Below are 25948 nucleotides of genomic sequence, written 5' to 3' on the forward strand. Positions count from 1 at the left end.
CTGTATGGAAAGCAAAAAATCTTGGCTGAGGGGTTTTTCTGTGCAGGGAATGGTGTTCCCGGGATGAGTGTGCTTTGTGCCTGGACAGAGCTTCTCGTGCCTCACAGCTGCAAATCCTGCGGCATGCAGAAAGGGATGTTGCAAGTTTGGAAAGTCTTCTAAAAGAACCACAAAAAGGGGGGGGGGGGGGGGGGAACCAACTCAATTTTTAATTTTCTCGGGTGTTAAGACTTGCAGGACAGCACTTTTTTTTTTTTTTAAAGATCGATTGTGAGTGACAGAAAAGTGGGAACTGTGTTACAACACCAAGAAAAATGCTGTTGCTTCCTCGCAGCCTCCAGACAATGGTTAATTGTTCTAATTTGGGTCGCTCCCCTGCTGGGCTGCGGCAGGAATTCTTCACACGGGCTCTTTAATCATTAACGTTGGCCTCTTTTCCACGGGGTTTGGCCCCGGTGCAGCCCCCCAGGGCTCTGCCCATCCCCAGGGGTTCTGCTGCTGGAGGAGAAGCGGGGGAGATGAATTTTTTAATGAACAAATTAATTTGCTGTAACATCTTTATCACCAGGTTTTGTGTCCTGCTCTGAGCTCTCTCCTTTTGGAGAAATCGAGTTGGGGGACCCAAATCTTGCCCATGTGGTGATGCGAGGAGGGCAGGCAGTGACTCCAGGGTTATTTATGCCCGGTGGAACCACGGCCCTGCTTATCCCGAGCTTGTTTTTCCATGGTGAAATCGCTCCGCTTCCAATTATCCCGACACAGAGAAACGAGGAAAACACCCAGGTGTCCTGGGGTGATGTTGTGAAGCCGCTTTATTCCTTAACCATCCGCTCAGTGCCCAAGGACGCCGTGCCTTTAACACGGACCCGGGCGGGAGTGGAACGGTTCAGCCCAAGGGCTCTGGGGGGATCGGGAGGGAATGCGCCGGGAGCACCCTGCTGCTTTTCTGGGTTTCCTTTGTGTCCCAGCTAGCTGGGAAAAGGTTCTGTTGGGTTGTTTTTTTGGTTTTTTTTTTTCTTGTTCTTTTTTCCCTTCTTTTTTTCCCCTTGCCTCACTGCCTCCCTTCCCTCCTCGCCAGTCCGGGGAGCCCGCGGGGTGGCCCCAGCTGGTCCGAGCCCGGGTGTCTGTTCCCACTCCGGGAATTTGTTGTATTTTGAGGGGTTTTTTTTAATCCTGTTCTACCCTGTTTTGTTGGTGTGTTAATAAACAGTTTGGTTTCTTTTTCCCACTTTCACTCCTCGTGACCCGTTTGTCTCATTGACGGAGGAAAAGGGGAGGAACGCTCATTCCAGAGTGTTTCCTCCTGAAGTTTTGTCTCAAAAACCGAGACACCAGGGATAGCTCATTTGGGGTTAAAGGTGTTGTGCGCATGCTGGGTGATGCCTCACCCACGGGATCGGGGCTCCCTGCAGCTGTGGCAGGACACAGATCCCGACTCCCAGCCTCTTCCTGCTCCCATTTCTCCCTGGGGTTTGACCAATTCCCATTCCTTCATCCAGAGCAGCAGGATCCTGGTGGTCCCCAGCATATGCCGGGGGCACCCCATCCTTTGTGGGACAGACAGGGCTTGGCTGGTGCCTCTTTCCTTGTTTTCCAGCTGAACAAATCCCGATGGAGCAGGGCTGGCTGTGGATTGCACAGTGCCACGAATCCCATTCCCAGCTGAAATCTGTTAAAGGATTAAATCCCGTCAATCTCCAGGCTCCTCCCAGCAGCCCTCTCCTTCTCCAGAGGGCTGGAGCAGAGCAGGAACGATGGGGAAGGAGGCCCTTTTCAGGGAAATCCTCTGCTCCCAGCTCTCCCTGCATCCCTCCTGTGCTCCACACCACGTCTGAAGGCCGGGAATTGTGCTGGGGCTCTGCCAGCTTGGAGAGGACATGATCCTGTGGAAGCCAAGGCATTGCCCAATACCTGCTCCCAAAAACTGCTCCCCTGAGCTGAGCCTTGCAGCAGCTGGGCTTTGCGTGCTCCCTGAGTCATCCTGGAATTGCTCTGCAGGGCACAACTTCTCAGAGCTTTCCAGCCAGCATGGATGGAAGGGGAAGAGGGAGCTGTGCAGCATTCCTGCTCCTTCCAGGAGCTGATTCAGGTGCTGCCCACAGCAGTTTCGCAGTGTGTGACCCAGGATTCTGTCCCAGATGCAAGATCACGGCACTGGGAGCAAATTCATGGATATTTCCAGCTGTGTGGCTGATGGATCTGTAGGAGCTCAGCATTTGTCAGCTGGTTGGGAGCACAGTGCTCAAGAAAAGGGCACATCCCAGCCTTTTTCCTGTCAGCAGCATCAGCTGGGAGAGCCAAGCTCTGTGTGTGGTCTGTCCCATCTCCCCAGCCCTGGGATGGATGCAGTTTTCCTCCCAGAGTCTGGGAACCAGATAACAAATGCACATTCACACTCCCTGCGTGATGTTGGAGGGGCCACATCTTTTGTGCTGCCTTTCCTGTGTGTTATTTCAGGAGCATGTGCTGCTGGAATTGGGCTCTGGTGGGGAGAAAATGCAATTCTTGTGCTTGGTGATTGTCCTTTTCATGGAAAGGGCACTCAGGGTTTCCCAAACTGCAGTGCTGTGGGATTCAGGCTCTGCAGGTTGAGGTTTCTCTGCCCTCTGACCGCAAAAAATCAGCTTTATATCGACCTTCCATGAGTGATGTGATGCAGACTGATGGAGATGTGGCAGGAAAAACCTTTTGGCCATCGGTTTGGATGTTGTGGGATGCGGTTCATCCCTGGAAGCAGCAGGGGAGGACAGCAGGATCTGCCCAGAGGGGTTTGTGGCTTCTTTCCCATCATTCCTGAGGATGCTGATGGTGCAGAGCAGAGGGGAGAGGGCTGGATGGGGAGCAGGGATGTTATCCCAAGCCAGAGGGAGCATTCCACAGGAACAGTGCTTGGCATCATCCCTCCTCCAGGCTAATCCACTCACCCCGGGGCTCTCCCCATTCCCCAGCGAGGATCAAACCTTGCCAACACGAGCTGGGCTGGTTTTTAAGCCGATTTTTAAGCTGATTTTCAAGCTGATTTTCAAGCTGATTCCCTTTCCGAACGAGCTCTTGGGCTCAGTCCCACCAGGGTGTGCGTCAGCTCCAATTATTGCCTGATAGACTTGGATGAGGAACAGGGAAAGCTTTTGTTTGGGCTGTGAGAGGAGTCCTTGGCATGGCACCAGAAAAGTCCCTCCTCTTGCACACGAGTTTTGGGGCTGCTCTGGGGAGGAATTGCAGAGGTTTGGGTAAAACCCTCAAAAATGGGGGTTCTTGAAGCACAGAGTTTGTGTCTCACCCATGGGAATGAGATGTGCAAAAGGAAGGAGCCCATCCTATGCCTTAGGAGGGCTCTGAAATGGGAATTTTATTTATCCCAGTGCTAAACTGGGGGTTTTATCTACAGAGTTGATGTGTGCAGGAATCACTTGCTCTAAATCATCTTTGAAACCCCCCAAAAATCAAAGTATCCCAGGACCTGCAGGGCTCGGGAGTTGAGCTGGTGTGGAAAAAGGGCTGAAAGAGTCAGGATGGGCATGGAAGGAGGAGCTGGATGTGGAGAGAGGATTAAAATATTCCTTGTCCTGCTCCTGCCTCTTTCCTCGGGGCCCTCAGCGTGCTCTGTCAGCAGGGCTGGGCTGGGTTCTGCTGAGCTGAACTCCTTTAGGCTGAATTACCCAGGAATTGGTTTGATGGGAGGTTCAGGCTTGAGCTTCCCTCAGCCATCTGGAGCTCTGGGAACTGCTTGAGGATAGAAACCTCATATTGGAGAAGCAAGATGACCATGGCACATCTGACCCAGCAAAAACTTCGGGTGTTTTTTTTTACTTTCTCAGCTTCTCCTCCACGTTCCTCTTATGAATCATTTCACTTCCCCAACAGTTTAGCTGGAATAACACTGGAGACAGCTTTAATTGTCTCTTCCAGGGTTATATTAGAGGCAATTTGCAGCACAAAATGCCGGCCCCGTGCCCTTCCCCCTCACGATTTTAGCACATTGTTTCCTTTTCAACACCGCTTTTTCCAGGGAGCCCTCAGAGCTGGAAACCCCCACTCATCACCGAGGGTGGATTCTGCTCTTTCAGGGACTGCTTAAAAATAAAAAAAAGCGGATGAAATGAAAGCTGCTGGCACCTGGCAGCTTGCTGTGGGTAAAAAAAAAAAATATAGGGAGGTGTTAAAATCCGTGGTGTTTTCTTCTCACCTTGGGGCTGGTGCTTCCACAGCCAGGAAGGTGTTGTTGGCAGTGCTGCCTTCCCAAAATGTTCTGAGGCTCTAATTAAGGAATTGCCTGAGTTTCCAGGCCTTCCAGTGGGAAATATGAAATAAAACCTTGTCTTTCTTAATTTTCTCAGTGTTAATTCTGCAGGCTGAGCCTTCCAGTGTTCATCCACCCCCAGGGCTGGGGCTGGTTTCTTGCCTCAGGGCCTCCAGTGGGAGAGGAGCTGTGGGAATGAAATTTGTGGGATTAAAACCCTGATTTTGAGTTCAGCATGATGGTGAATGAGGTGTTGAAAAGTAAGGGTTTAAATGTGTTTAAAAGTAAGGGTTTTATCTGTGGTATAAACCCAGATTTCCTGGGAATCAAAGGCTCAGGTGGGAAATGGCTCCTGGCTCACGCTGTTCCCAGGGTTTTCCATACCCAGGGTTTTCCATACCCCGTGTCCTGCTGGGATCCCTGGATCTGGGGTTTCTACCTGAAATCCACTGGCACTGCCTGCCTTCAGTGCAGATGGAGCTGGGCAAGCATCACCCTGCAAGTATCAGGGGAAAATCAGCTGGAAAATCAGCTTGTGATTAATGAGGTACCTGGATATGTCTGGGAATAAACCCCTCCAATTTATGTCAAGGCTTTGTTCTTAGAGTGCAGTTAAATCCCACAAATCCTGAGGTGATATTTCTGCTCCAGCCATCTGCAGAGATGTCCTGGTTCTGTGGTTGTTGTGGGTTTTTTTTTACCCTGCTGTAATTGTTTCCCTGTATACCCCCAAGTGATTTGTCAAAATCCCAGTTGCTCCCTGGTAATTCAATATTTATGATGTCTTTATAGGGGCGGTCCCGCTCCACTGACTCGGAGGTGAGGGGGGTAGAAAATTGCATAAATTGCATAAATGAGGCTGCAAAACCTGAGCTCTCAGGGAGGATGTGAAGGCAGCAGTAATTGGCTGTCCAGGCAGAGGAGATGCAGCATTCCTTCCTCAGCATTCCTGCCTGGATTTTCCCAAAAAATCCTTGTGGATGAACAGCCCAGGGTGACTGTTTATTGTAGGGTTTCATATTTAATTCCTGTGTCTTCCCTAATGATGCAGCAGTTTGATAAAACCAGGCAGGCAGCACAAATTGTCACATCTTGGATCTTTTTTTTTTGTCAGCATTGATCTTTCAGTCAGGTTCATCTCTGCCTGTGACCTTTCAGAGAGCAGGAGAGGCACAGCAGGATGGGTGGTTTGAATTATTGGATGTCGTATTATGTGTATGAAAATCCTGAAATGAAACATGATTGAACGGTCTGGATACTGATGATTATGTTTCATTTTATTTTGATTTTAAAATAATTAAATTAAACTTATACATTCTTAAAAAATAGATATATCATAATATATAAAATTAGAAATTAAATATAAAATATTTCTGGTTTAGGACCCAACCTCTCTACACCCAAATCCTTAGAAACTTGCAGAGTTCAAGTTTTCCAAGCCAGTATCCCTTGGGCTGGAAATTTGAGTCAAAATTGAGCAGAGAGTTTTTCTTCAAGCTTTTATTTTTTCTAACAATTAAATATTGTGAGATTTTCTCTTCCCAAGACTCCACCAGCTCACTATACCTCTGGGAAGCAGTTTTTGGTGGTAATGGGTGGGTATTTAATCAAATTTAATCAATCTCTGTCGAATTTTAGTGCTGGAAGCTGTTGTATGGTGTCAAATGATAAGGGAGGAATAAAAAAAATAAAAATTAAAAAAAAATTCATATACCTGCAGTATCTGAGCAATCAGAGGGGTTTTTTCCCCCCTTCTTAGACAGTTTTGAGGGTGCTCCTTTCAGGCTTCCCAGCTCCCAGCTGGAGCCACTCCATGGTTGGAGCATCTCCTGGGTGTGGTGGCAATGCTGCAGAGCCCTCACCCGGTGTTCATTCCATGTTTTTTCAGGAAGGGGACTCCCTGGGAGCCATGGAGAAGCTCTGCAGGCAGCTCACCTACCACCTGAGCCCCCACTCGCAGTGGAGACGCCAGGGCATCATGAAGAGGAAGCCGCAGTCCTGGTGAGTCCCCGCTCAGTCACTGTCCCCAAGCTGCCCTTGCCACCTCTCAGGGGCAACAAGGGCTGGGGGCAGTGGGAAGAGGGGTTTTCCATGATGGTTTTGGCAAATGTGGGAGCTGCCTGCTGCTCCTTGCACGACAGGAGGAACAAATCCAGTGGGATGAAGGGAAGTGCTCAAAGCTGGGAGGGAGCTGGGGTGTCACAACCTCTCAGCTTGGCATGACCTCCAAAATCCTCCTTCCTCTCCAATCTCACCAGCATTTTCCCCACTTCTGGTTCCTTCATGGCCCTCCAGAGGTGTTTTCCTCTATTCCCATCTTCTTTTCCCTGTTGCAGAGGAGAGCAGCACTTCAGTGCCCAGGGAGGAGGAATGGTCTGGAAAACCTTGAGCCATCCATCCTCCAAACATCCCTTGTCTCCCAAACTGCTCCAAGAGCTCCTAATTAGCTGGTAATTAATGTCCAGGCACGTGTCACCAGGCATACCGTGGCTTGCAGTTTGCACAGAAGGAATTTTGTTGTTAAAAATAGGGGGAAAAGAACCCCAAATCCCCTCCTCATCCAGCTCCTCAGCAAAGCATTCCCAGCTGGTGTCATCCTGGATCCACAGAGGTGAGAAACCTGTGGATGAGGCTGATGGGAATGGAAAGGACTGCTTGTTTTCCTGATATTAGGCATTATATATTTATTATTTTTGCTTAAGGAAGTGAGAAATAGAAAGGGAGCTGCAGTCTGGGAGAGTCAGGATTTGGATCCAGATGCTGGCTCGTGGTCCCAGGAGAGTTTTGGTTGTAATGGAGTTGTAGTGGGAATTAATCCATTGAAAAAAAACTGGAATAGAGAAGGAGAGGGGAGGAAGGTGGTCACAGGAGGGGAAAAGACACAAGGAAATAAAGGATTGCGTGGCCAAATAGGATTAGGAGCATATTTTCCAGGGCTCTGGCTCAGCATCCTTACAAAGTGCTGTCCTGAGAGACCAAAACATGGAGAAATGTATTTCATTATCAATGATAACCACATTTTGGGTGGTTTTTAAGGTGGATTATGGCCAAAATTTGCAGTTTCCAATAAAGCAGCAGAAACTGGGGGAGTGCTGGAGCTCCTGGGCTGTGTCCCAGGGCACACGGAGCTGGTAATGACCCAGCAGCTCATTACCCTCCAGGGGTTTCCTCTTAACTAGAACAGGAAATGCTCATCCCTTATCACCCCATCAGGGCATTGTTAAAGTCACGCTGCTGCTGCATCGGGGAGCTCTCTTCAGCCCCGAAAACCGCACGAAATCCTTGAAAATGGAAAGAATTCCGTGCCCTGCTTCCTGCCCCTCTGTCTTTAGTTACCAATCGCTGTCCTTAATCCCCGGCCTGGGATGAGCAGCGGTGTGAGCACAGCCTCGTGCCCGAGATTTGCAAGGCTTTATCTGCAGCCTTTCCTTGGAGCAGCCGGGAAATAGCTGAGGTTTTCCAAGGCTTTAAGAGCAGGGATGAGCTTTCGGGATGAGCTTTCGGGATGAGGTTTCAGGATGAGGTTTCGGCTGTCAACGAGCCCTGACCACATGGAAGTGACCTCAGGGCTGCCAACGTGGGACGCTGGCTGCTGGTTCTGCCCCAGCCAGGCTTTGGAGGGTGGGATTTTCCTGGATTTCTGGTTTGGATGCTCTTTTAGGAGGTGGCCGTGAGCTGAACCCTTTGCTGGAAGTTGAAGTCAGCCTTTTGCTAAGGTCTAAATGCCTCAATACAGGGATTTTATAGTTGGGGTTGGGGTTTTCAAGTGCCCTGTGCTGCTCCCAAGGGAATCATGAGCTCCCATTCCCATGTGTTGGCATTGCCCTGACTCGGCCCTGCTGCCAGATGTTGCAGGAACTCCCCAGTATTGGGGATCCACCCTTTTTTGTGTATCTCCTCCAGGGAAAATCGCTTCCCTTCATCCCACACCCACCATATCCATTGCAGGGGATAATGGGAAGCAGAGCAGCAGCAGGAGGAGAAGGAGGATGGGGACAGAGGACGGAGCTGATTTTTTGGCTGGACAGCCAAAGGGGGAGGCTGTGCTTCCCAATCCCATCTCCTCCCAGGAATCCCGTCCAGCCTGGGTGTGCTAAATCCAGGCAGACACTCCTAGGGCTCTGCTCTGCTGCCTGGCATCAGAGCCCCCAAACCTCTGCCAAATGACCTTATTTTTTTGGCACATTATAAATCTGTCTGGCTCTCCCTCACTGTCTCCGCGCCTCCCTCGGAATACATTAAACATCCAGGGATGAAAATCAGGGAAAGCCAGCAGCAGCAGGATGAAGCCAGCCTGCTAAAGTCATTTCCCTGCGCCTGGCTCTGCCTAGGGACACGATTCCAGGGTGGAATTAGCTCCTGGAATCTCTCCGCTCCTGGAATCTCCCTGCTCCTGTTGCCGTCAGCAGCACAAGAACGAAGCCGGGAATCAAAGCTCCCGGAATTGCTGAGAGCACGGGCTGGGAGGGAGGAGGTGTTTCCCTGGGGAAACGCCCTCCGTGGCGTTCCCATCCTGCGGGGATATTCCTTTCCCGGCTGCGGTAGGAATGAGCCAGGAATGCACCAGGGAGGATGGAGCAGCGGGCACCAGCTGAAGGAATATCAAATATTCACGTTGTAATTCCAAATTTACGTCAGATAAGCCCCTTTTTTTTTTTTTTTTTTTTTTTTTTTTTTCACACAATTCCTGGCCGTGCCCCCGCACGAAGCGGGGAAGGATTTAAGGTGAAGCAGCTCAGTTTAAATGGAATTAAATGGGGTCAATCTGGACTAAATTCGTGGATTTTTGAACTCTCTTGCTGCTGTGCAATAAGCAGAGAAACCCCCAAATGTCCACACCAGGGTGAGCCAACGTGGCACTTTCTAACCCCGTTTTTTGTTTCACAGCTCCCAGCCCTCGCTCATGCAAACCCCCCAGTGCTGGCATATGGGAAGATCCTTTTCCCACTTCTCATGGGTTTCCCAGGTGGTTTTCCTTAGCTCCAGCCCACTCTCTTTTCTTTGCCACTTGTTCTCTCTGCTGGTGACACCTGGGACTCAGCCTGAACTCCCTGTGGCTCTCTCAACACTCTCTGATGTGAAATCATTAGAAATCACCTCAAAAATAGCAGGAAAATTAATAATTTGGGACAGCTTTTGGAAATGTCAAGGCTCCATGAGGCTGTGGCAGATTTAACCCCTGGTTGGGGTTTAACCCCAGATTTAACCTGAGGGTTGGATGTTCTCCATGGCATTTGGCATCCAGGTACAAAGACCTGTTAGAACAGAAGTTGTTTGGATTTAGTGATGAATTTAGAGGCAGAACCGCCTCGTTTTGATGGCAGGAATGATCTTTTACCATCCCACTCCTGATTTCATCGGGGGCACAAAATATTGAAGGAATGCTGGGTGCTGGGTTTTCACGTTGGCAGTGCCTGCTTGCATTGCTTTACAAAGGAAAAAATCTTTATTTAAAAAAGAGTTTTCGTGGTGGGAGAAGCCCTTTGGAAAACAGAAAGGGAATGTTTGTGGCTAGGAATCCTCCTCTGCTGTGGCAGCTGGTGGGCGAGCAAGAGGAGAAGTCGGAGCTCCTGCAACAAATGGTTCCTTCAGAGCATCCAGCACGAATCCAGGCGGTGGGAGGAGGCTGGAGCAGGGTCTCCTGGTCATTAAAATCCCATTTCTGTGTGTGCTGGGAGCTGCTGCAGGAGAGCAGGGAATGTGGGAGCTGGAGCCTTTGGGATGAGTGTGTGGGTGATCCCTTCTCCCTGTGTCCATGGAATGTCATTGTCCCCACGTTCCATGGAGCAGAGGGGACAGAGGATGCTACAAATGCTGCAGAACTCAGGCTGGCTGCTGTGATTTGGGGTGCTGGTGCAGCTTTCCACCTTTTGCAATGGAAAACGGGCGATTCCCAAACTTCCCTGCTCTTTCCAGCGTGGCCTGAAACTCTGGGCATGGAGAAGAGCAAAGCTCTGGCTCCTGGTGGCTTTTCAGGTTGGGAAGCAGTGGGATGCTCAGCCCTGGCTTAGAGGTGGGTCCTGCATCCCACAGGAGGAGGTGGGTGAGGGTCAAGAGCTGCTTCTGGCCAGGATGGACCAGCTGATTTTGGCTGGGTCACATCACCACGGCTGAGGGCTGCAGCCTGTGTGGTCACTGAGCCCATAAATCCTCGTCCTCAGAAGATAAATTCCTGGCTTGGTGGCTCAATTCATTCCCAGGATGGACACTAAATTCCAGCCCCTGTCTGCCCGTGCCGGGGTGGAGCAGAGCTTTCCCCTCGGTGTTCCTGCAGCACAGAAAGATTTGTGCTTAACAGGTTATTCCTGTTAATTACCCTGACAGCACATGAGAGGCCACCTCTGAGCATGTCCTACCCTCCTTGTGGGATTGAGGGCTGGAAATTAGGATTTAATCTGTTTACTCTTGAAATTCAGCATTTAAATCCCAGCGATAACTGGGAATGGGGAGGGTTAACCACAGGCACTGAGTAATCCTCTCTAATAAATGACTTAATGCGATGGGAAGACCTGGAGTGACCCAGAAGGGAGCTAAGATTTTTGGGAGAGAGAGAATGGAAAACCTTTGGGAGACATCTTTGGCTTGGGCTGCTTCACACAGGGCTCAGCCAGTTTAATAAATTGGGAATATTTTCTCTGCTTTGGCAGAAATATTTGGAAATTTGTGGTGCTGAACAGCAGGAGGGGGCTGGTCCCAGCAGGGCTGTGGGGTTTGGCTGTTCCCCACACACCCCACACAGTAAATGAGGAGCTTTGATGGGGTTCAGGGCACACAAAGAGGAGGGAAAAAGGAACTTTTTGAGGTATCAACAAGGAGAAATAGTTGGACGTGGGTAATTTTATCCCAGGAATGCCCTTTTCATCACCTCTGTCCTCCTCACCTCGCCCTCCTCCATGGCCGTGGGGCACTTCCTCCATCTGCCAGTCCGGGACTCTCTGGACTTTTTATAGCTACTCAAGATGTGACTTTTCTCTTTCTCTTATGGCTGGGATGGGAACAGACCCTAATTTGCCCTGTCAGTTGTTCTCTTCCCAGTGCTCCTCCACATGATGCTGCTCCTTGGATTTATTCCCTTTGGCACGTGCCTGGCAGGGAGCACAGTGCCTGCTGTGTTTGTGCTCTCTGATGGTCTGTGGGACTCCCAAACTGCTCCTTTGCTTTGTGGAAAATCCATTTTCCAACATATCTGAACGGGAGCAATGTTTTGGGCTGGTCTTTTGCATGCACCAAGGTGCCTGGCTGGGATTTGGGATTTTTTGTGGAACCCCAGCAGATGGGTTTGAGTGGGGTGGGCAGGTTGCTTCCCAGAAAAAAGGGAAAATCCCAACCATCTGAAGCTGGGTTTCAGCTGCCTGGAGCCAGGCGTGCATCACCACACTCGCTCCTCCTTGCTGTGTAGAAATCCCAATGCATCTCTTCTCCAAAAATGCTGTTTAATGTGCAAACATCCCCTCTGGCAGCTCCAGGGGTTTGTGACCATTCAAAAACCACGGTGAAATGTTTCATCCTGGTGGGAATGGGGTGTGGTGCTGGAGGGGAGAGGAGGAACAGGCCAGCAATCAGCCAGGACAGGCTGAGTGGGAAGAAGGGAAGGATTTCATCCAGCTGGAGATGGATGCTCCTGAATGAGAGAGGAATCAAAAAAAAAAAAAAAAAAAAAAAAAAAAAAAAAAGAAATCTCTGTCATTTTAAAGTCAAGGTACAGCACTAAGAGGCTTTAGAGTTAAATAATTCTCTTTTCAGGCTCGTGGGGTATAAATCCAGGGTGTCAGGGTGCCCCTGGTTTGCACTTTATCCCTGGATTGGGGAGGGGGTGTCAGGCAGGGAGGGATGGACCTGGCAGTGCATGGGGATGTCCTGAGCTGCTCCCAGTGTGCTGATGTTACAGCAAAATAGAGGCTGGAAACAAACCCAAGGAATTCCTTTTCCACCCGGTTCTCCCTCCTGGGTGATGCTGAAGGGTCCAAAAGCAGGGAGAATTCAGGACAGGCCATGAAACAGCACAGTTCAGGCTCCAGAGGCTGGGAAGGAAAATGCTTCTTGTTGAATTTAAAGAGGCAGAGACCTTTGGCACGAGGAAAACAAGGCTAAGCTGTGAACAAATGAAATGCCTGGTGTGGAGGGAAAGGTGGAATGGTGCAAATCCAGGGGAGGAAAGATTTGTGAGGGCTGTGGTTGAGAAATAATCCTGCAACGTGTGGCTGGTGGCAATGAAAGGAGCTGCCACTATAGTGGGATCATTAAGGTTGGAAAAACCTTCTGACATCAAGTCCACCACTAAGCCTAGTGCACATCTCCACATCTTTTAAATGCCTCCAGATATCCTTTAAATCATTCCAGTGTCAGGAGAATTAATCCACCAACACCAGAGGTTTATGTCCAAAAAGGAGACAGAGGAGTGCTGTTACTTTATTCAAATAAAGGGAGAGGCCATGGGGTGTTTCCCCTGGGGTCTCTCAGATTTTTAGAGGGCGCAGCCTCCTTTTTATCCCAATTTCCCAGCTGCATTTCCCTCTCTTTCCCCATTGGCTGAGGTACTCCAGAGGTACAGGCTTCCCAGAACACCTAATACCTAAGGTTCCCTTCTCATGTATAACCCCCCCCCCTTTATTGTTAACTCTTATTGAATTTTATGATTTTCCCATTGTTTCTTTCATCTCTCAATATCCCATTTCATTTATCAGCAGACCTACAGTCCATTTGTAGAGACAAATCCCCTTCCATTCATCAATCAGTGGAACTCTTCTCATTGTTTCTTTTATCTCTCAGTGCTAATTTCATCAACCAGCAGGCCCAGAGCTTGTTTGTAAAGACAAGTCCCTCATTCCTTTCACCAGGGAGTTATTGTTGATGATATTCTGGCGAAATCTGATTTTTCCTGTGCCTGTTGGAGCAGGAACTCTGGGATCTGCCCCCTGTTTCCTGGAAAACCTGAGCAAACCACACCAAGCAGGGAGGGTGAGCAGGTGCTGAAATCTCTCCTTGCCACTGAGAGCTATTTGGCCACCGGACCAGCAGGTCTGGGGTGGAAATGAGTTCTTTTTCCAGCTGAGTTTGGCTGGAGAGGTTATCCCTGAGCATGGAGATGCTGCAGCTCCTGGCACACCTTGCCCAGCCAGGAGCTGGCATTAACCAAGACCTACTTCTGAAGCTGAACTGTAAATAATTCATGGGCACTGAAATGCCACCCGGGTAGTGGCACAGGGCTGTCACATCGAAGGGACTCAACGTGTAAAACGAGCCCTTCCCCTGCTTCTTGTCTGGGTTTGCCCCAGAACTGAAAACAATTGACCCAAACTGCAAAGCCCCATTTCCCCCTACACTGATGAACATTGACCCTGACAAAGGCTTGGATTGCTTTTGCTGTTCCTGACAGCCAGAAATGCTGGAAAATAAAGCAGGAAGGACCTGAGGGTGGGATGAGGTGATTTGGAGCAGCAGGACACCCCTCCCCACTGACTTTTCCTTCACACTTTTGCTGTAGCCTTAAAAGCTTCGGGTGGTCGCAGGCACTACCTGGGATTTAAAACCTCGTTTTCAGGCCACCCTTCTTCTCCTCTTTCCTCTCCCGTCCTGCAGCTGAACCAAGGGATAACGTGGTGGTTTTCCTCCCCTCAGAGGGAACATCCATCCTGCTGCCATTGCTCCCCTCCCACCTCCTTGCACTTGGGTGCTGGTGCTCCCTTAAACGTGTTTTTTGGTCTTGTGCCTGATCAGAAAAGGCCTTTGAGTGTGAAGAGTGTGGACTTTTAAATTTCTTTTTTTGCAATAATTACTCCTCTGCTTCTGGGCAGAGTGGAAATGAGATTTTCTATTGACACATGGCGGGGATTATTTAAATCCATCCCTGCTACTCGGGCTGCGGAGCGGGGAATCAACCCGTAGAAATTGTTATTAAACGAGGGAATCAGCTGCTAAAAGAATTCATCTCCCCACCTTGGAAGTCGTCCAGACACTCTGTGATGATTTGTCTTGTCTCAAACAGCCACTGACTCCTTTTTTTAGGTGGTGAGGGACAATTTGGTGCCTTGCCTGGGGCCTGGATGCTGCTCCATGGGGGAAAGGCATCGCTCCCCCAGCAGCGGTGCCCATTTAATCCCAGCCAGCCCAGCCTGGCTGTCACCCCGGGCTATATTTCCCAATTAAGACAATCAAGCTCGATGATGAAGCTTTGAACGGTGCTCTTTACATTTATTTTCTTTTCCAAGGCCTTTCAGGCAGGGAGGGCTGGTGAATGAAGGTGTTTAGTGAGCTCATCCATCACTTGGACTCGGGGGTGAATTCCCACCTCCCACTGCTGCTGCTGCTGCTCTCTTGGAATGGAAATAACGCTTTAAAATAACAAATTTTATTTTTGCTGCAAATGGGGACGGCGACAGCGGCGGGGGAGGGGGGGTTGTGGCATAACCAGGGATTTCTGTGTGTGCCCTCAGAGTCCCTATGGGTGACATGGACTGGGCTCATCCCCTTCCACTCCGACCCTTCATCCTCACACACCCCTTGGCTCCTGGGAGGTGGGCTGGAGAAAAAATACCCCTCTAGAGCATTTGAAGCACAGAAGGTTCTTTTGCATCTCAAAAGGGGCTCCAGGAAAAAGTGCAAAGCCCCTGCCCAGCTCCCAGTTTTTCCAGGCCTTGCCAGCCTGTGTTTTGACACATCCCAGTGCCTGACAAACGAGTCATTCAGCCCCAAGGCTGATGCCTTTTGTCCAGCAATATGTTCTTCCAGGTGTTTTACTCTCCCTTTGTCCAGGATTAAGGCCAGACTGGGGAGCTGGGGGAGTGGTTTTTTGGGATGAATCCACCCTCCTGTGCTGAAGGTCACTCCTCTAGGGAATGAGGATTATTCCTTGGCAGCTCCTGGCCTGGCAGAAATGCCCATCTGGAGCCACCTCTCCTGCATTCCCTTCTTTAATTAGCTGCTGGGTCACCCTGAGTGTTCAAATGGGGCTCCTTATCCCAAAGATGATGAGCTGGAGACTTGAGGGGGGGAAAAATGTGTGTGTTGACATAATACGGACAAATAACTCGGGAAGATTTGTTGTTGGGCTGATCTTTCTGAACAGCTGAAGAGCCAGCTCGGAGCACAGTGACACAAACCCTCATCGCTGATGGGTGCAGAGAGCAGAGAAAAAGGCAAAATATTTGCATTTGGAGGGCCTGTGTTGGAGCAGAGGAGCCAAACAGGGAAAATCCAGGGAAGGTTTTTGTGGTTTTCCTGCTTGTCCAGCAGAATTTGCCGTGCCGTGGGGACTGGGGGTGCTGGGCAGGGTTCGGCTGTGAGGAGCAGAGGATCACATTCCTGCTCTGTTATACCCACTTGGCAGCTCTGCTCTCAGCTCTGTTTTCATCTTTGGGGGGAGCTGGAGGCTGAAATCCCCCCCATTAGCAGGGAATAACCTGCCAAGAGCAATGGAGTGCTGGGGGGAGTTTGCTTTGGGCAGCTCAAGCTGTTCCTTGTTCCCTGTTTTTTTCCCTTTGTTTGCCTTTGCAAGAATGGCCGCAGCCTCTTTCTGCTGCCCCTGAGCTCAGGGAAGGGGCTCTCAGAATGAAATAACTGCCCCAAAAACTCTGCCCAGCAGGAAAAGGAACCCACAGGATGCCAAAAAATCAGGTTCAACCCCTGCTGCAGCGACAGAGGAGGAGAGGGGTGCTGAGAAATCCTCTCGTTGGGACAGAATACGAAAAAGCCACACAAAAATCCTTTTCTTTTGGAGACAGGAGCAGGGAAGTGGCAGTGGGTCAGGTTGGATCCTGTTATTCCTCACTGGAGGAGAGCTGAGGGTACAATGGTGGCTCTGTTCTGGGCTGAGGGAGACCCAATTTTGTGTTAATGTGAAGCAGATGCATCCCAGGGTTGGAATTCCCAACACCAGGGCCGGGAGGGTGTGAGGGAGCTGCCCCACACTGCTCAGGGCTCGTTATCCCAAGGCTGCCTGATCCCAAGGATCCCATCCCTCCCTCTGAGAGCACCGTGGGGCCCTGCAGGGAGGCAGGATGGCTGCAGGAGCAGGATTTTCCTGGCCAACATTACATCTGTGCATCGAAAACCAGGCGAAACAGGGCTTTTTTGGCTTGATAGATGTGGAAATTGTGATTAAAAACTGGCCAAACATCAGGTGAGAGACTCTTGGCTGCCTCACTGTGTCCATCTCCTCTTCCTTTGGCTGCTGCAGCCCAGACCTTCTGTCTGTGCAGGGCCTCCAGCACAAATCCTTGGATGTTCTTTGGGATGTTCTGTGCTCTGGGGGGGCTTCCTGACCCCCTGGATGTGGTTGGAGGCCACCAGCCCCACATGGGACATCACAAATCCATCCCATGGGTCCCTGTCCCACACAAAACCAGCTGTGCCCACACTCAGGCTGGAGCAGGAGCTGGAGTTTTCCCTCTGATCCATCCCTGAGCGTGGCAGGATCCATGCTGGGCTTCACTTTGGACACCAGAGCTGTTGGGATTTTGGTGGGAATTGCAGGATTTGGCTTGGAATAGGGACCTGCCAAGGATCAGAGGGGGAAAAGGGAAAAATTTGGGGCGATGGCAGCTCCTGGCTCTGGAAAAAAATCTCTTCCCAAGGAGTGAGAGGGACAAGCAGGACCCTGGGAGCCGGGCTGGCGGCTGCCTCTGTGCTCTGGCTCTCATCAGAGCAGGAGGGGACCTCAGCCTGCCTAAACTCTTCCAAATGTGATCTGTGCTCCAATAAAATAAACAGTTTAGGGAAAGCCGAACCTCAGGCACACATTTTGGCAGCTGATCACTCTCTAATTGCAGGAAGAGCAGTTGGGAGAGGGTTTTTTTGGTTTTTTTTTTTTCATTTCTTCGGGCTGCTTTCTGATGAGAAAACTGGGCTGGAGGATCAGGGTTGAAGCTTCTCTCCTAACACGTCCCCACCCCCAAAAATCCTGGGGTTTTCCCCTTTGTATTAATGGAATTCAAGTTATTTCAAGGAGCAGGAAACACAGACAGCCTCTGCTAAGTGTGAACCTCAAACCTTCAGCGAGGGCCTGGAGCTCTCCACAATTTTTCCCTGATTTTTTTGTTGTTTGACGACACCAGGGGCAGACTTGAGGGCTGGGAGAGGATTTTGGTGGGCAGAGGGGAATCAGAGGCGTTGTCTCTCAAGCCTGGCTGTTGTCTGGGTGTTTCCCCCATCCCAAAACTCCCCGGGCTCTGGAATGGGATGGAGATAATTAACACCAGCCCCATTCATCTGCAAATAGACAAAACTCATTTTTCTCTGCAATTTGCGGTGAGGGGACAGAGCAGGAGCAGCCACACTCTCCCCCTCACTTTTTGGGGTCACATTCACTCCCATTAACGAGGTCATTCCTTCCAAAAATCAAACAAAGCAGCAACAAAACCAAAGGGAGAGGCTGGAATGAAGGATTTTAGGGAAAACTCCATCCTGCTTTTCCAGAAAAAGGCTGGAGCCCTGGCCAGCACTGCTGTTCCCCATCCCATCCCTCTCCCTTTTCCTTTTCCTCCTCTTCTTTCGCTTTTTTAAACACATTGGCAGCCTGTTGTGTGTTTTTAAGAGCAAATTATTAGGAATTTCTTTTCCTGTGGCCTCTTCCCTTTGGACAGTGAGGGCTGCAAATGGATTTAAAGGTCCTTTTCCCAACCAGCCCAGCTTCCTCTCTCCCTAGTGGCAAGTTGCTCATCTAAATCCAATATGATTTGGGTATTTTTGTACCTATCCAGTCATAAAAATCCCTTTCCAAGAGTCTTTCCAGCTTTTTTTCCTTCCCTCCTGTGTTAGAATTTGAGGAAAATGCTGCTTGTTTTATGGCAAACTCATTTATTACAACACAAATCCTTTTTTTGGGCCAATTCTTTTCCAGGGAGTCATTTCCAGAAGAAATGAGCCCAGCACTGTTTGCCTTTAAATTCCTGATTGTTTTTCTCTGGGCATTTGTGCAAATTGCCTCTCCTGCAAATGCAGGTTCCTAACAGGGTGTCAGCTGCAGCTTCTTATTCCACTGGAGTAGAGTTTGTTGGAAAAATTCCAGCAGTTTCTATATAAAAACAGATGTTTGGGAGCAAATTGTATAGTAGGGAGGATGACATAAATACATTTTATTTTGGGGGTATGGGATAGGAAAAAGGAGTTCTCCAGCAGCAAGATATTTACTTTTCTTTTGCACTAAATGAAATAGAATTACAATTATAGCAGAGCATTTTGACGGCTCCCAGGTGCTTATTTTTAGCATTTTGTTTAGCAGGAAATTAAAAACAAGCTGGGGGGAGTGGGAAATGATGGTTCTGAAACAGAGCAAGAACCTTTCCCTTCCCTGCACATCCCAATCCAGGCTCCTGGAGCTGGATGTGCTGCATGCAAATGAGCTGCTTAATTGGCCCTGCTGGAGATATTGATCAAGGGGATAACAGAAATCCATTTAATCCATTTCCTCAGGAGCTCGTGGTGTTTAAAGGTTTAATTGGGTCCTTTTGCTGAATGCCACGGGGACACTGAGGGGCTGTGGCACAGCTGGGGATGGGGGGTGCAGGGGACAATGGGATGGGGATGGAGCAGTGGGATGGGGATGGGGATGGAGCAGTGGGATGGGGATGGGGATGGGGATGGGATGGAGCAGTGGGATGGGGATGGGGATGGAGCAGTGGGATGGGGATGGGTGGCATTTCTTTGGGGTCATCCAAGCAGCACAGATGGAAAACCCTCTCAGGTGAGTGAGTCCAGCCATGAACCCAGCACGGGGGTGACAGGGTGGCTTCAGGCAGCAAGGGCTGGGTGACACTGTGTGTTGGGGTGACACTGTGTGTTGGGGTGACACTGCTCTGTGGGGTGACACTCCATTTGGGTGAACTGCAGAATTCTGATTGCTCCTCACATTCACTTCCTCCCCAGCCAATTTAAAATTATTTAAAAAAAAATCTTACCATGACTTCGGATGTTCTCAACGACAGCAGTGCCCTGTCCACTTGGGACCTCCCACAAAGCCCTTGATCTCAGGGATATCCCATGGCTGGAGGTTAATTTGAGCTCCTTTTATCCCCTGGGAATTCAGTCTTTCAGCATCAGGAGGTGTTCTCAGATCCTGCATTAAGAGGGATGAAAAAAGAGCATTTCATTCTCATCTCCTCTGTTTTATTCATCCTCATTATATGGATATATTTCATATATGTATAAAATAATACAGGATATTCAATATACAGTATATTCTTATCTATCTCAGTCACAGTCCCTCTTTAAGCTAAATAATTGTAATTTTTTCTCTTGATTCCTCCTCTGAGGGTGGGGATTCTCAACCCTTTACTCACCACTGTTACTGAATTCACATTTGTTTGTATTCCTTCCTTTCCTAAATCTCTATTCCAGTGTTTGACTGCCATCATTTGGAGCAGGGATTTTGAAAAAGCTCTTTAACACTTACCCTTGCTACCACCATTATTTCAGAACAAATCTTTTATCTCAGGATTTTACCTTTTTTTGGGGTTTTTTTTTGGGTGACTCATTATGTCCAACAATGTTTCGTTGACATTTTCGTAAATAGTTTTCTCACCAGGTGTCTTCATAAATTTCTGGCTGTAATTCCTCACTCTCTGGGGCTGCCTCTTCATTGTCCCTGAGCTATTCCCTGCAAGGAATTGGGCTGAACATCCCAATTTCCCTTCAGTACACGACACATCAGTGCCTCCTGTCACGATTTGTGCAGTGCTTGAGAGCAGTGCCATGAACTGAAACCAGGAGGAAACCCCTTTCTTTTCATTCCCTTTGATCTAAACATCAATATTCCTGTTTATGACAACATTTTCTGATCTGATTCCACAGGAGAGAGCTTTTAGCTCAGCGTGAGCGTGGATAAATCAGCATCCTGCCAATGTGTGAGCAGGAGCTTAGTGAAGGGCTCTATTCCCAATCCTGGTGTTACATTGGGCAAAATCCCAGCTGGGGGGGAAAAAAATCAGTGTTTTCCCCTATGGAACAGCCTTATAAAATGTGAGGATGAAACCCAGTGGGTGTAACTGATCCCCCACTAAAGCCCAGAGGGATTTGTGTAATGGTTAAAATTTTCCTCCTGAGATTTGGGGCCGTTCTGTTGCCAACTTTTATGGCAGGGCTCGGAGTTTTTCCAGCTGTTTGTTAACATAAATCCCCCCCTTATTTCCACGGGCTGGCTCAGAATAGCCACAGGAATATTTGGATGAAATCCTCTTTGGGGTTTGTTTGCTTGGTTCCCCAGGGACAGGAGAGCAAAGCCTCCCCCAGAACAAGCCCAGGGCCACCCTGACCCAGAGATTCAGGAGATTTTTTGGCTCATCAGCAGGGTGAAAAGGCACTTTGTACAAGAGAATCAATCTGTTCCAGGGGGTACCAGCTAAATCCCTCTCAGGGGGGAAAGGATAGAACCCCAGTGAGAAATTCCCTTTTCCTGCCTGGCAGAAATCCTGTGCACGCTCCAAGGGAATAAAACTAATGTGGAGCAATACTGAAAGCAGCTCAAAATTAGAAAAACCCAGCTGTCCTGAAGTTGTCCCCATTCCCCCTTTATCTCCTTAACTTTGCTTATTTAAAGCCACAGCAGAAATCCCACAAGAAGTTACGGGAATAAATGGATGAAGTCAGGATCAACCCCTGGCTCCTTTTTAGCCGTGCTGTTAAATGGTTGTCACTCATTCACAGGGGTACTCTGGGCTTTATTTGACACTGAGATGCTGCTTTGGTGCTCAAAGGCTGCAAGACAGGAGTAATTTGGGGTTTTTTAGGTGGGTAAAGCTTGTTACTGAGGCATCACCTTGGTCCCAGACAGGGCTGCTTCCAAAAAATGCTGTGGCTGTACAAACGCAAGAGAAGCGGCTGCCAACACCAAATGACAGCTCTGGATTTGGGGTAGCTCTGGATTTAACTGGCACACGACTCACAGGCATGGATTTTTGGAGGAAAGCTCCCATTTTCCCCCCTTCTTTGGAATCTCTGGGCAGTCATTCCTCATGGGCAGCTTGGAATAAACACTCCCAGAGGAGACAGAGCAGCAGCTTGGCCCTGAGTCCTCCACAGCATCATATTCCTTGGGCAACTTAGGAGACACCTGAGGCCACCAAGCTGACACAGCAATCACAGGGCTCCTTCTACCTCCTCAGGTATCCAGGATAATTCATTAACAAAACACCCTCAGCACCCAGTCTGTTGTCAGGGCCTTGCTGGAGATAAATTGAGCTGTGAAACTCCAGCCTAGCTCGTGCTAATAAACCTCTGTAGGGCCATTGTGGGAATTAATCTGAGGGTTTCTTGTAGGGCTCATCTCCTCTGTGGTGAGACTGAAGAGACAATAGGTCTAACGCACTGACTGTGAGATCAAACCACCCTGGAGGTGTCTGTCCTTCATTTGCTACACTTGGGGTCTCAGTTTCCCTCCTGTGCAACTGAGAGGACAAAAAATGTGTCCTTCCCCTCAAAGAGCTTCCTAATGAGCAGTGTGAGCAATGTCCCACCAGCAATCCCTGTCTATCTAATCAGAGGCTTCCTCACCCTTCTTTTGCACCTTTAAAAGCAGCAGGATAGGCTCTGAAGAGCCAGGATAACCTCTTTATTCCAGGGGTTGCAAAAATGAACTCTGCACTCCTGAATGATGGCGTTTGAACGTGGGCTCTTGGTGAAACAGCCTTGAAATGTCCCTGTGACCCCCAGCAGCACAGACACCCTCTAGAGAAGAGCTGCTCAGTCCCAGTTGGAATCCTCCATGAAATCTCTCCATAATTCCTGTTCTTCCCCTCTCAGGAGCGCTGCCCCCAAACAGAGACATTAACCCCCCTGTCCTTGCCTCCTCCCACAGCCTGAAGGCCGTGCTGATGGGGAAGCCCCAGGACAACACCGTGGACTTGTCGGGGATCCCGCTGACCCTGAAGGACCTGGAGAGGGTCACGTCCTACCTGGAGCACAGCTCGGAGCACATCGACACGGTGGAGCTGTGCTTCACCGAGCTGACGGACGAGATGCTGCTGCAGCTGCTGCCCGCGCTCTGCGGCCTCCCCCGCCTCACCACCCTGGCCCTCAACGGCAACCGCCTCACCAAGGCCATCCTGAGGGACCTCACCGAGACCCTCAAGGACCCCAAGAAGTTCCCCAGCGTCACCTGGATCGACCTGGGCAACAACGTGGACATTTTCTCCCTGCCCCAGCCCTTCCTGGTCAGCCTGAAGAGGCGCTGCCCCAAGCAGGGCAATTTGCCGACCATCCTGGAGTTTGGGGAGGGCCAGGTCAGCGATTTGGAGGGGCAGGAGGGCCTGGGGGACAGCCAGGAGGAGCTGAGGGCTGGGCCAGGCCAGGCTGGCAGCACGGACTCGGAGCAGACGGACAGAACAGACGAGGTTGGGGAGCTCCCTGGCTCAGCCCAAGGTGCTGCCACACCACAGACATGATGTCCAGCGCTTGGGTGGGCACCTTGAGCAAGGATGACTTAAAACCTCAGTGTTGGGGGGGGTCTGTTCCCACTCCTGGATGCTCCAGGAGTCCCAACTGCTGCCTTCCCCCTGTGCCATGAATGTCAGTGATTTTCTTCTCGAAGAACACGTAAAAGTGATCTCGTGGAGTATTTGTATTTTCTAAAAGCTGGCCAGGTGTTTTGAAGCATTAGTGGTGTGCTGTGCTTTTGGCTCTCTCCGAAATGTGTCCCCAAGGGGCTGCAAAACCTTAGAAGGGCAGGAAAAGGGAGCGGGGAGGTGCCCAGGCTGTGCAGGGCAGGGCTCCCTTCCCTCAGTGCTGGATCTCAGCTGCTCTCCACGTGTGATGGACAGACAGCAAACCCCAAAGGGACCTGCCTGGGATAAACCTTCAATCCTTCCCACTCCTGATGAGAGGCGTGGCTGCTGAGACGGAACAAAAACCTGCTCACACACTAACCAGGCGTGTTCCTGTCAATGTTGTGAGCCCAGTGTGGAGGGAGAGCTTTGCTTTCTTGGGGCAGGGCTAAATCCCAGCCTGCAGCGTGCCTGGACACCACCCTCACCCTCCAGCCTTACCGAAAGCAGGCTGGCACCTGTGCCTGCCCAGGATTTATTCAGTAAAACCCAGTTTCCCACCAGCTGTAAAAACTCCTGAGGTTTTAATGGGAGCATCTGATCCATTCTGGGAGGGACACACAAATGCTGGAGTCAGGGCTCAGGAGCATTGCTGACAAAAAGACACCATGATACTGAAGGGTTATAAAAGGAAAAACAACCCTGGGGTTCATCCCTCTCTCACTGCCACCACGGGCTGGACTCAGCTAGCTGGGATTTAAAGCCTCAGAAAGCCTCTGGGTCACTTGGCTGTGGCTGTTGCCCCCTGGACCAGAAGTGCTTTGTTTCCACTCTTTTTCTAAGGCAGGGGTTTGGTTTTACTGTCTTTTCGATGGGAAATGGATCCCCCCAGAGCAGCAGCACTGGAATGTGCACTTTGGCTTTTTGGAACCAGAATTTCATTGGATCCCAAACCTGGGGGAGGGCAGGAAAGTGGGAGAAACTTCCTTTCCTTTGTGTTCCAAGGACCAGACCAGACTCACTTTGCAGGGAGTTCCAAGCCCTTCCCCTGACCAGCTCCCACCAGTGACTCCAGCCTGGCTTTTTTTTGGGTGCAAACAGACTTTTGGCTCTGTCCATTTTTCCAGAGGGGCTTTCAGGCTGCCAGTGGTTGTTTGTCCTCCATCTGCAAGAAGGTAACTTAGAAAAAACTCTGCTACTTTTAATCCATTTGGCAACACTCAGTATGATTTGCATGTATCCAAGCCTTTTTTCCTTATTGTTTTTTTTTTTTTTTTAATTCTAACTCTTTCCAGCAGGCATGAAAAAAAAACCAAAACTTTCCAGTGAATATGGAATATTTCTGTTTGAAATAAAGGAGCTATCCATAAACAAAATAAATGATAATGTTTAATAAAGGTCCAGCTTTGTATTTTTTCTCTGTCCTGGTTGAATGCCCAGGAAAAAACAGAGGACAAAGCAGTGCTAAAAGCTGCTGGGCTGGGTTCTTCAGGGGGCTGGAGAAATAAAGAGCTCAGTTTATGGGCTGGATTCTTCAGGGTGGACACAAGGTAGACACAGAAGCACCATAAAAGAATCTGTTAAATTTTAAATATTGCCAGTGTGTAAAATAATGTGGGAGAAAGGAATGCTGAGAGTGGGGTAGTGCTCCACGGGGTGTTTCTCTCCAACATCAGTGCACTGAAGGGAAAAAGGCTGTTTATCTGCAACAAAGGCTCTGTCCCAGCAACAAACCACGGCAGGGGACAGGACATGGGAGCCAAGGAGCTGGGGGGAACATGGGGGGATTTAATCAAGAACAGGATTTATCTTTGCAGAAAAAAAGAAACTGCAGCAATTTATTTCTTCTACCCAGGTACCTCAGCACTGGGCTCCCCTCCTCCTCAAGCACAGCTCAAGCCCCTCTGTCTGTTTCAATTATTTAAATCACAAGCTCCTTGCTGCAAGTTTTTTATTCCCTGCTAAGTGTTTGCACAGGACCCAGGGCCTGAGGAGCTGCCTGGACCCCCCCAGTTCACAAATTCACAAACCAGAGGCGCTTTGCATTTAAAGTGAGCTCTGCATCCTCCATTCCTGCTTTGCTCCATTCCCTCACGGACAAAAACCACCCAGGAGGCTGCTCCTGCCACATTTTCCCTCCAGCTCAGTTTCCACCTGCTGGGAAACACATCAGGCAACTGGGAGATCATTTCAATATCTCCAGAGGGAGATCCCCCAGCCTTTGCCCTGTGCAGGTGTTGCACCACTCGAGCCACCTCTGCTCCACTGGTACTGACGATATCCCTGTGCCCAGTGAGGATTTAGCCCTTCTGAGACAGAGAAAGAGCTAGAAAGGGCTTTTTATCAATATATGTGTGCATGCTGGAGGATGCACCAAATTACTTTCATGGCAAAAGGGAAAAAAAAAAGCAGAGCTGTAGTAGAGAGAGTTGGTTATAAAAGCTTTGGCTCATCAGTGCCTTCCTCAGAGTGTGGATTAGTTCAATTATCCACTTAGTGCACTTCAGGATAATGATGATCCTGTGGGCTCAGTAAAGAGTGGGGTTTGGTTGTTTTTTTTTTTTTTTTTTAAGAAAGCAGAGTGAGACACTTCCCTTCCCAGCTCATCAACATTAAAACAAGCTCAGGGCTCACTCCACATATAATCAACGTTCCCTGGGCTACACTGGGCTGCTGCTTCGGGTCCAAAGCTTTCAACTGGCCCTAGATGGAGGATTCAAGGACTGAAAATCGCTGCTGTTAGAATATTAAAGCAGAATGAGGTCATTTCTTGTCAAGGAGGGGAGGAAAGGGCCACCATAAAATAAATAAAGCATAAAATGCCTCAGCCTGGCTTGGTTGGTTCTCTCTCCACCAGCACCACAGCTCTGCCTGGGCACGACACAAACCAGTCCGGGGAGGAGATTTATGCCCTCAGCAACAAAAATGTAATTGGAAATCATTCTGTGCAGATTGAGGAGCCCACAGCGAGGGGAATGGAAACAGCAGGCAGGGAATGAGAGAAGGATGAGAGAGGAATGAGAGGAATGAGAGAGGGGTGAGAGAGGCATGAAAGGGCTGGTGCCACGCTCCAGAGAGCTCCTTCCAGCTGCGTTATCTGTGAGGAGTTTGCACAAAGCCTGTTTGTGTTTTGAAGGTGGTTATTCATTTAAAATGAGGGTTACATTCCCAGAGGATGGTTGGGAACAGGAAAGAGGGCTGGGAAGGGTCACCCCCAAGCACAGAGTGTGTGGGA

The 25948-nt window shown here is 49.6% G+C and overlaps 1 protein-coding gene across 1 annotated transcript in view; it reads left to right on the top strand.

The window, feature by feature from the left end:
• LRRC75A (leucine rich repeat containing 75A) overlaps positions 1–24091 on the top strand; it is a 58553-nt gene extending 34462 nt beyond the window's left edge. Inside the window, exons 3-4 of the mRNA XM_082294796.1 lie at positions 6129–6241; positions 22029–24091. Coding sequence (XP_082150922.1) covers positions 6129–6241; positions 22029–22614 — 699 coding nt within the window. The 3' untranslated portion in view covers positions 22615–24091. The remainder of the gene's footprint in view (positions 1–6128; positions 6242–22028) is intronic.
• The last annotated feature ends 1857 nt before the right edge of the window (positions 24092–25948 follow it).

This window comes from Coloeus monedula (genome assembly GCF_965178545.1).
Source record: "Coloeus monedula genome assembly, chromosome: 20".
NCBI lineage: Eukaryota > Metazoa > Chordata > Aves > Passeriformes > Corvidae > Coloeus > Coloeus monedula.